The sequence below is a fragment of the Oculina patagonica genome, chromosome 8, assembly GCF_052425735.1.
Source record: "Oculina patagonica isolate OP01 chromosome 8, crgOcupat, whole genome shotgun sequence".
Classification (NCBI taxonomy): Eukaryota; Metazoa; Cnidaria; class Anthozoa; order Scleractinia; family Oculinidae; genus Oculina; species Oculina patagonica.
The window spans coordinates 2,862,794-2,874,177 of record NC_135765.1 but is presented as its reverse complement, the minus strand read 5'-3'; the positions used below and the strand labels follow the sequence as shown (position 1 = coordinate 2,874,177).

Here is an 11,384-nt window from a genome sequence, read left to right as displayed (position 1 = left end):
ACGCAAGCTTCTTCAAGAAATTTTTCCTTCTTATCTTACCAAAAGGAAATTAACGCGGATTTCAAAAATTTGCACTAGTTTAAGTCGCGTTAATTTTTTTAAACGTTATTTCCGCACCGTTAATAAAGTGGAGCGTTAGTTTCCATTTTGGCCCCAGTTTCTCGACACAGTCCAAACGTTCTTGACTCTTAGAAAAAGCATTATTTAAGCAGGGTGGAAGTCTGTCGGTATCACTGAAACTGCGAAGATCGCTCGAAGCGGGAAAGTAGCACGAACATTGTTTCCGTTTAGGATTTTACGCCTATTATAAAAAAAAACACTTGTTCGTGTTGTCACGACAACTTGTTTCTTTGTGTATATCGCGTTAATTTTCTTCATTTTAAAATGTTACCCCGTCTTTCGCGTTAATTTCCTTTATTGCCGGGGAAGTAATTTTTTGCGTTAATTTCAAATACCTTAATTACCACAAGCGTAAATTTTTTATAATAAGGTAAATATAACATACACATGCTTTCTGAGCGGCTGTATAACGACCTTTCATGAGTGACTGATTTCGGACATGAATGATGGAATCCCCCTTTTAAAAGACTGGGGACGCCCCTGGGCTAAGCTGTGAATAACTTCCAGACCGTCAGGGAAGTTATACGATCAAACTTGACAGGAGATATTTCTGATAATATAGATGTCACGACACTTTACAGCTAGGCTAGGACTGTCCCAAAAATACTCGGAAGTGTTTTCATATTTGGAGCAACATTTTTCTGTTCTAGTAACTTTTTTCTAAACAGTTTCTAGACCGAAGATTGCTGTTTCCGAATGTTGTTCGAAGGCCATACAAACGTTTCTGATCATTGGTAGAACTTTTTTGATGATAAACGAAGTTCCCCGAAGACTTCAAAGGAAGTTTCGAAAATGTTTGAACTCACTCAAGAGATGGAATTTCGTGACAAACCAATTTTACATGGCACTTGCATTATCTTCGGTGCCAAAACGTGGGGGGACTGAGCCCCCCAAATGTTGGCTTGGGGGACTACAGTCCCCCTGCCCCCCCCTGCTCCGCCACCTATGATGAGGGTATATTATAGGAAGACATACAGTCCAACAACCGCCATATTTTGTTCTTCCTTGACTGCAAATAAGAAATAATTGCACAACAAATCAACCATAAGGAAACTCAGAATAAAAATTCTGCACCAGATGGGTGCTCAGAATTTTTTTTCTGAGTTTCCTTATGGTTGTTTTGTTGTGCAATTATTTCTTATCTGTTATCTATTTATTTCTATCATCTGGACCCATTATTTGACCACACAATTTCTGGACTGATTTAGGCCTGGTTCAGACTCACAACATAACAACAAAGCACGACGATGATGATTATGTCGGTAGTGTGAACCAGGCATTACCAAGCTTTTTGTTAGCATTAATAGTTACAGTCGAAGCTCTCTTAACGGACACTCTCGTAAGCGGACAGCTCTACTTACGGCCGCCTTGTATAAAACCCCGTTTTAACTCCCTTACAAACTCTCTGTTTTTACATTCTCGTAAGCGGACATTCCCGTAAGCGGCCGCGGACACTTTCAGAGATTACGACTTAAACTTTTTCTTTGTTTTTAAGCTCCCGTAAGCGGACAAAATCCTATTTACAAACTCTGTATCTTGTTTTATATCAATCAACTTCACATCGCCGTTCGTCACAATGATTTTACAGTAATTACAGTACCATATTTCAGTGTTTGTTTTGTCGTCATCCACGTCCGGTTACATGTCGAAACACCACTTACATGCCTAAGTTCCCGTAAGCGGCCATCTATCCCCTACCCCTCTAGTAGCCGCTTTATACCAGAACCATTCTCGTAAGCGGCCAGCTCCAGTTACGGACACTTTTTTCGCGTCCCGAGGGTGTCCGCTTACGAGAGCTTTGACTGTATTTTGCAGTGACTGGAACCATCTTTTAGAGAAAAAATGTTAGTGTTCAGTCTTGACCAACTTTACTACGTATTTTTAGAAGCGTTACATGGCTTACTTCAGATTACTCTGGTTCCACACCCAAGGGGGAGGGGGAGGTCTCAATAAAGTTTATATGGGGAGGCTATGCCCCAAGGTTGACTCAAGGGTCCACTCACCCTTTAATTTTATATACCATTACTGACAGAAAAGGCAACCTTTTTATACACCTTCCATGGTAAATGGTACCCTGTTCACATACTTAACTTTTCACTTGTGTGACATCTGTACAAGATATGTTAAAATTGCCCTCTTAAATACTTTCTTATACTACAAATCATGAAATCCTACCCTTGTATATCTGAGCGATTTTCCAAGGACCTGGCCACCCATCACCCAAAACACTCCAGGCTCGCTACAAGTCCCTTTGGGCGGAGCCTTCCCATACAGTCCACTATAAGGACAGGCGCGTAGCTGAGGTTTTTAGAAGGGTGTTCGTATTCACAGGAACATTTATTAAGGGGGTTATTTAATTTTGCGCCGAAGGCGCGAGCCTCTAGGGGGGTCTGGGGGCATGTCCCCCCAGAATATGTTGAAATCTAGAGGCCCGGAAATGCTATTTTCAGCATTGTCTACGTCAATATTTCAAACTCGATGGAGTGTAAAATAACAGGTATTTTTAGTCATAACAACAATATTTCCGGCCTTACATTCATACATACATACCGGCTTAGTACACTAAACGTTTTACAAAAGCTTGACATATGCTGCAAAGGCATCTCTATTGATACTCCATTTATCAAATCCCAAACGCCTGTTAAGGAAATATTTTTTCAAGGATGGGATTATTTTAACTACATATAATACTAGGTCACTAGGATCCATTCTGTAAACAATTTAATACTTTTCCGATACTTTTAGCGTTTTCTTGCAGATTAATTTAAAAGCTGCAACACTCAAAGTTTGTTTTCCATTCCCCCACTATTTGCTAAAAGCTGAAAATCAACAGTTTGTGTTTTCAGTCCTCCATTATTGACCTCCAAAGGGGGTTCGTTCGAACCCTTCGAACCCCCCCTTCTACGCGCCTGAAGGAGAACTTTGCCCCTACTTGCATGACTAGTAGAGTGCAGGTACTTAAAGTTCAACCTGTTGCCTTCTAACAGACTTAACCCTTTGTCACTCTCTATCAATAAGTTTTAACAGTGTTTGTTCTCGTTCTGTGCAATCAACTTCTTCATTCCAAAAAGTCTTGAATATGTCGTGATAAACCTTGGGTTTAAGGCATTCATTGTGCAGAGCATCACAGATATCACAAGCTGCATATCGAAACCTAGACCTCTGCTCATAGACAAACTCCTGTTTCCAAGAGAAGTATTCATTGTATGCAGTGTCATTTTTATCAAGGTACATCAAGTATTCTGCCAAAGCTTTCACAGACGGGAAGTCTTGCACACTTATAAACGACCCTTGTGGGACCACATCAGGTCCATAATAATCTTTGGTGAGTACAATTGGCACTGAATTCCTTTTTGATTGCATTCCAGAATTTCTCGGTGATATAATCAGTGCAAACTCCATTTTCAAACGCCAGATAAAATTTGTAAGGCTTGAATAGGTTCTCACAGTTGCTTGAACGCGGACACTGGTTATCTTGTCCAAAGGTACCAGAACATCCACCATAAATATCAACTTTGATGTATTTTAGAAGCTTTTTGACATACTTATCCCGAATCCTTCCGCAACGCGAAACAGCCCACAACACAAATTTATTTTTGTCTGCTGCATAGTTAACTAATTCTGGCGGATTTTCAGCAGAAGGCAAACGGACATAACTGGCATAAGGTAGATGGAAATCTGAATCTCTTCTGTAAGTTATCGTCCAATTAAAAAACCCTTCTGGCAAAGAAAGGTCACTCTCTAGAGGGTCATTCATGGCAGTTTCCTGTGTTAAAAACGCCATTCGTTGACTAGGGCACCGGTATTTGTGAAGCTGTTCAAGTTCTTTAGTTCTGACAGATCTATCATATGGATCATATCTGAGCATATCTGCTCCGTGAAAAATAATCAGATCACTTTTTCCTACATCGTCTATGTCGTAGGTAATTCTACATTTCTTTGTTGGGTAATCAGACAGATAAAGTTCCGTCGTAGCGATACCTGGCCAAGGTTTGAGCCTAAACCAAGGAGTGAAGAATAAAATCGTCTTTGTGTCATTGCTGTAGCACGTTCGATTTGATGTCCTTTCCGTCACATTACAAACCCAAGGCTCGAAATGTCGAAAATAGGTTTCATTCTGGAACAAAATGATCGAGTAAAGCAGTAAGAGAAGAAATAAACCTACCAAGATGATTGTACGTATTTTGTGGTAGATTCTCAGCCTTCTGACACACATTCGCATTTCGACGGATTGATAGCGTGTGAACTAATAACATGTACTGATTCCACATTTGCATACCCAATCATGCTGGACCAATATAATGTAGTAACAAAGAAATTTCGCGATTGCAGAATACCCGGCCACTTCATTTACATGTGTCGGAACGCTTTATTTTAAATTGAGTTATCAAATTGTCACAACAGCAAAGTTAATACTTATACCTACCGGTAATACTTATACCTACCGGTTCAATAAATGTTTGAACGAGATGTTTTAAAAGTTATTAACACAAACGCCACTTCTGAATTGGTGAATTGAGCAAGACGCTCAAGAGACTTACCTTATTGTTACTTATTTTTCACATGGCTCGTTTTCCTTTGTTCTTCCAAGCTGATTATATTGAATAAACCCCGCTAATTAGCATCTGTCTGTAAAGCTTGTTTGGCAAGCATATTGATTGTTTTGGTCGGCGTATCAAAAAAGGAAAAAATAACCTGTTTATTATAAAATTTAACAATGTGGAAACCCCAGTGCGTCTTTTCGGAACCTTTTTCCTGTTGTTAAGTGTGTGTCGGGAAAACACATTCAGCGTACCTACATCAAAACAACGTAGAAAAAATGTTTCTTATTGATTTAAGCCACTGTTGATACCTCGCCCATGTGAAAAATAAGCCGGTTATTTTTAGGCTCCTCGGCGATATGCGATTTATTCACCTCGGGATGCGCCCTCGGTGAATAAATCACATATCCCCTCGTTGCCTAAAAATAACCCTTACTTATTTTCGCGGGACTTAATTTTCGCGATTTCAAAAAACGCGAAAATTAAGACCTGCGAAAAAAGGTTCTCGCGAAAAATAACGTCGCGAACTTAAAAACCCGTCTATATAGTTCGTTATGACTAATCAATGACTATGACTAATCAGTTTACCACATAATTATCTTGGTACAGTCGTCAAAAAGCTCTACTTTGTAACACAGGAACATGTCAAACTGTTTTAAATTTCGTTTTGTTATATGGTTTCGTTCAGTGTTATTGGAAACAATTGCTGTGGAAAATTAAACTTAGTTGTGCCAATTTTGAGACATACTGTTTGTTAATGCAGACCAGTATTTTGACAATTTTCGCGAAATTTAGTTCCTTTAATCGTACTTTTTTGGCCAAATCGCGAAATTTAGGTCCCGCGAAATATGCCCGTTGCATTTTCGCGAAATTAAATTCCCGCGAAAATAAGTAACAATAAGGTATTAAATTAATTGCGGTTTGCAGTTATTTAATGCCACGGAGTCTCCAGTAATAATATTTAGGAATCTAAAGAAGATAAGATTCCTTTCCATTTCTTCGACTCTTTGTAAATATACCCACTGTGTGCAAATGGTTTATCAAATGTAATTTTTACCACGGTCAGGAAAGCTAGCCTCCTCAAAACGAACGCTCGAATAAGACGAATAACAAGTTTGTGTTGGGCCTTTTGCTGACGGCGTGTGCGTTGTTAGCAGGTGAGCGTTACGAAAAACACGTTTTTAATCCAAGGTCAAACTGCCCCCGTGCATCACAACTCACCAATTCCGCCTGGCCTCCTACAAATCTACAATCTTCGAACAAAATAGCTCACTACAACTGTGTCAGATTGCTTCCCCCTTATAAACTTCAATTTGATTGGTTCTGATAGTACCTGAAATCTGATTGGTGTGACAAACATACTTCGCTGAGTCACTGACTGACTGACTGACTGACTGACTACACGGCCCAACACGCCGACTAAGAGCTATTTTTGAAAAAATAACTCAAAAAGGGAACTGTCAGCCTCGTAAATACCCGCGGGCCACCTTAACTGCTAGGATTTTATTGACACTTGAATGACCTCTTGAATAAGGTTTTATCATGATGATGATGATGATGATCATCATCATCGTCATCTAGCTTTTCAACAACCTGAGAAGGGTTCAACTTCAATTCAACACTTTCCAGGTGTTTGTTTAGTTATACTACACAGCAGAATTCACCTGAGTTAAATTTGACAACAGCTGTTTGTAATAATTACAGTTTGTTTTGTTTTTGCAGTCCCTGTTATTCTACAAGTAAGACTTCCTCATTTTTCTCAGGCTAGTTGAGTCTGCCCCCGTGCATCACGTCTCCTTGTGCAAGGCGATTTTCTCACATGCTTGCATGCTTGGCCCACTTGACTGACCGTGAGGAAAATGAGCAACTTAACTCGTTGTGATTGGAACCATCCTTTAGAGAAAAATTGTTAATCACCAGTCTTGACCAACATATTGGCTAACTAACTTTACTGTGTAGACTCTTACCGGTCGTTAGATTCAGCTATGTATTGTTAGTATTTTAAAAAGCTCTTGTTATGACAAAGGCCGGATTACTCTTGTTTTCATTTTACACCCTGGAGGGGAGGGGGAGGGGAATAGATGAGGAGTGCTCTAGGTAAAGTCTGCTTCGAGCCTAGTGGCCCATACAGGCCGGAGCTTATCCCGGTTTCCGTAGCATTAAGCGACTAGGAGTATTGCTACTCCCCCCTGGATGGGATGCTAGTCCATCGCAGGGTTACCCCCCAGCAGTAAATTCGCCGGTACCCATTTATACACCTGGGTGGAGAGAGGCACTGTGAGAGTAAAGTGTCTTGCCCAAGAACACAAAGCAGCGCCCCGGCCAGGCCTCGAACCCGGGCCGTTCGACTCGGAGGCGAGCGCGCTAACCATTAGGCCACCGCGCCTCCCACAAGTGCTCTAGAGTTAAGTTTAATATGAGGAGGCTCTGACCTAAAGTCCAAACACTTACCCTTTTATATACCATTTTTGACAGAAAAAGTAACCCTTTCATATCCCTTTCACAGAAAATGGTACACCTTTCACATACCCGTACAGAAGAAATACTGCATTCCTTTTCCAAACGTTTCATGTGTCGAGTAACCCTTAAAAAAATTAAATACATCAGCTGTTAAGAGCATCTGATTGAGATATTTTGAAATGCCCCTTTCAGAGATTGCTACCCCTTTTGAAGGAAAATAGGGAGTATTTTTAGTGCTGAAGATGAAAGCCTCTAAGGGGTCTGGCGGCATGTTCCCCGGGAAATTTCTGGCATTTGACATCATTTCTGAGTTAGTCTATAAGGTCTTTATTCTTTTCACAGACATTATTGGTGCTTTTCTTTACTGTTGTTACACTCAGATTGCAAAAGAGTACTAAAGATTAGCATTTTCCCCATGTTTTTTGAATTTCATAAATCAGGAGAATCTAAAAAAATTGGGAGAGCAGGAGGCAACGCATCAAATTGGGATACTCCCGATCAAATTGGGAGGGTTGGAATCTCTGCCTTTTAAATGAAAAAGGAACCCCTTTCGGAATGAGCCTCCCCATATAGTCAACTAAAAGGAATATCCTCCCCCTCACCAGGGTTCTACAATATTTGTTAGTTGGTGCATGAATTTTATCACTGATAGAGTGCAGGTACTTAGAGCTCACCCTGATACCTAAGCAACCATCTAACAGACTTGACTTAACTTATCCCTTGTCACCCCCTATCAATAAGTTTTAACAGAAAAGATACAGTCCACAGTCCCCATACAGTCCACTATAAGGAGAACTTTGCCCCTACTTGCATGACTGGTAGAGTGCAGGTACTTAAAGTTCAGCCTGTTACCTTTTAACAGACTTAACCCTTTGTCACTCTCTATTAATAAGTTTTAACAGTGTTTGTTCTCGTTCTGTGCAATCAACTTCTTCATTCCAAAAAGTCTTGAATATGTCGTGATAAACCTTGGGTTTAAGGCATTCATTGTGCAGAGCATCACAGATATCACAAGCTGCATATCGAAACCTAGACTTCTGCTCATAGACAAACTCCTGTTTCCAAGAGAAGTATTCATTGTATGCAGTGTCATTTTTATCAAGGTACATCAAGTATTCTGCCAAAGCTTTCACAGATGGGAAGTCTTGCACACTTATAAACGACCCTTGTGGGACCACATCAGGTCCATAATAATCTTTGGCGAGTACAATTGGCACTGAATTCCTTTTGATTGCAGTCCAGAATTTCTCGGTGATATAATCAGTGCAAACTCCATTCTCAAACGCCAGATAAAATTTGTAAGGCTTGAATAGGTTCTCACAGTTGCTTTAACACTGGTTGTCCTGTCCATAGACACCAGAACATCTACCGTAAATATCAACTTTGATGTATTTTAGAAGCTTTTTGACATACTTATCCCGAATCCTTCCGCACCGGGAAACAACCCACAACACAAATTTATTTTTGTCTGCTGCATAGTTAACTAATTTTGGTGGATTTTCAGCAGTTGGCAAACGAACATAACTGGCATAAGGTAGTTGGAAATCTGAATCCCTTTTGAAAGTTATTGTCCAATTAAAAAACCCTTCTGGTAATGAAAGGTCACTCTCTAGAGGGTCATTCATGATAGATTCCTGGGGTCAATTCAATAAAACTTTTACACTTGTAATTTACACGTTGGACCGTTGTTTTTACAAGCGCACGCGAAATCAAGTTCAATAAATGACGTTACAAGCCGGAGTTACAAGAGTCCGACTAGTAGTTACAGGTGTGGCGCTACGCCTGTAAAAACTGAAATTAAGCCACTTCAATAAAACTTTTTACAGGAGTCCAACTTGTTTTTGTCGCACTCGCCGCTTGTAAACTACAAGAGCAATTTACAAGTCATAAGTCACTTGTAAGCTTCGAAGACAAGTCGTTACCGGCTTTATTAAAGGAGAAAAACACGACGTCTTTGAGCGAAGAAGAAGTAGAAGAACTGTTACAAGACAGAATTAGACGAAAGCCTTGAAATGTTTAGCAAATACGGCTTCTTGACGTCAAAATTCACGCGACTTCAGATAGGTGTGTTTGCAGAGCATGGGAGGGCCAAGAGGACAGGCGATAGGAGCTATTGCAGTATTTTCTTTAGATCTGTGAATATGAGTGAGTCGATGTCGCAATGATGGGAAATGGACTAAACGACACTTTAAAAAGAATACCGAGATTTCTCCATTATTTTGTCATTAAGTACAAAGATGACATTACTTTACGGTCTGATGATATGCATATGACGACCCCTAAGAGACTACAGTGTAAATGAATTGAGAAAACTTTCAGAGGTAAAAGAATGAAAGGCAATGATGGCTTCCGTCCTAGTCAGTTAATGATTATAGTTTGATAAATAGCCCCCCTCTCTCCAATATTTTTTACAATGCCGGAGATTCACCAACATTTCTTGACTATTTATTTTTATTAATTAGCGGCGTGATAATTACTTTAAAAAAGTGATACAACTCCAAAATAAGTAACACGAATTTATTGACTTCCATCATCTTGAAATAACTTCCCCAAGACTTTTTTATCTGCAGTGACTTATTCATTGTTTGGACTCTCTAGGTCCTTCTTTAGCTTTTTTAATTTTAAGTTCGTGCAGTGTTGCACTTCCTTCTCCTTGTCTGTTACGTTGTTTGGCCTTTCTTGTGACAGTTTACGATAAGGGTAGAAAAACTATCATTTTATTTTCCTTCACGAGCTGTGCTATAAAACAGTAACTTTTGTGTTTTTTACAACATGCCATCAAAATATCGAGTAAAATTACTTTGCACTGAATTACTTTGCACTTGTAGCAAACAAGCAAAATCGGCGTCATTTACAACTGCATGGCTACAGTTGTAACTTACACGTGTAGTAAGACTCGCGCTACACGTGTAAATTCCGGTGTTTGAATTTTTTTATTGATTTCTTGTATTAACAAGTTGGACTTTACATGCGGTTTTTACAAGTGTAAAAACTACAAGTGTAGTTTCTTTATTGAACTGACCCCTGGTTTAAAAACGCCATTCGTTGACTAGGGCATCGGTATTTGTGAATCTGTTCAAGTTCTTTAGTTCTGACAGATCGGGGAATATCTGGACCGTGAAAAATAATCAGATCACTTTTTCCTACATCGTCTATGTCGTAGGTAATTCTACATTTCTTCGTTGGACAATCAGACAGATAGAGTTCCGTCGTAGCGATGTCTGGCCAAGGTTTGCGTCTTAACCAAGGAGTGTAAAATAAGATCATCTTTGTCTCGTTGCTGTGGCACGTTCGATTTGATGTCCTTTCCGTCACGTTACAAATCCAAGGCTCCAAATGTCGAAAACAGGTTTCATTCTGGAACAAAATGATCGAGTAAAGCAGTAAGAACGATAAGCCTACCAAGATGATTGTACGAATTTTGAGGTAGATTCTCAGCCTTCTGACACACATTCGATAGTTTATATGAATGTTGACAGCGTGTGAACTCCCGTTGTGAACTGTACTAAAAGCGATGCACTGATTCGTCATTTGCATTCCCAGTCACTCCACTATAACTCCGGATAGTACTTGGTGTAAGAACCAATATAATGTCCTGAGTTCGGCACCAAAATGCTTGTTGAAGCTCAAAACCTAGATTAACTACCCGGGGGTGGGGGGCACTCCCTATAATGGCCTATACGGGGAGGCTCCGCCTGAAAGGGGTACCTTTTTTACGCTTCAGGTATATAAAAGGGTAGGAATTTCACAAGTTTAGGTATGTGAAAGGGTAGGGAAATCTGTCATTTAGGTATTTAAAGGGGCCTTTAATAAAAATATTTCGAACAGACGCACCTTTTGGCTGTATCATTTTAATTTATCAAACGCTACATAAAAATGAGAATAACCCTTCCTGTTTTAGGTATATGTCATGCCATTTAGGTATGTGAAAGGGGTACCCTTTTTCAATAAAAGGTATACGAAAGGGGTGCTTTTTCTGTGAAAATGGTATATAAAAGGGTAAGGGGTTGGACCTAGGGGCGGAGCCTCCCCGTATCAAACCTTTTCAAGTAGCCCACCCGGGATAAACTACTTTCGTTTCATTAAATAAAAAGACGGCTATCCATGACATACATATGGAAAGTGGTCGTTGAGTTTCGAGTAATTTTGTGACAAGTCCGGCTGCGACGCAGGCTTAGTGTTAGGTGTTCTCTTTTGTTCAGGTTGGATGGGCGTCACCGCCAAAAATAGGGTCCAGCCAACCCGAGGGGGGGGGGGGTACTC

The 11,384-nt window shown here is 40.0% G+C and overlaps 1 protein-coding gene and 1 pseudogene across 2 annotated transcripts; both read right to left on the bottom strand.

Moving 5' to 3' along the window:
- Positions 1-3,120: 3,120 nt before the first annotated feature.
- LOC144664103 (glycoprotein 3-alpha-L-fucosyltransferase A-like) lies at positions 3,121-4,342 on the bottom strand. The gene is given in 2 exon segments (XM_078525231.1): positions 3,121-3,474; positions 3,476-4,342. Coding segments are annotated over 2 exon segments (1,221 nt in total).
- A 3,375-nt stretch (positions 4,343-7,717) lies between these two features.
- On the bottom strand, positions 7,718-10,637 carry LOC144662437 (glycoprotein 3-alpha-L-fucosyltransferase A-like; annotated as a pseudogene). The gene is made up of 3 exons (XR_013572439.1): positions 10,140-10,637; positions 7,986-8,755; positions 7,718-7,833 (listed from the first exon to the last, which is right to left on the bottom strand). The product of XR_013572439.1 is annotated as a glycoprotein 3-alpha-L-fucosyltransferase A-like (transcript).
- Between the last annotated feature and the right edge of the window lie 747 nt (positions 10,638-11,384).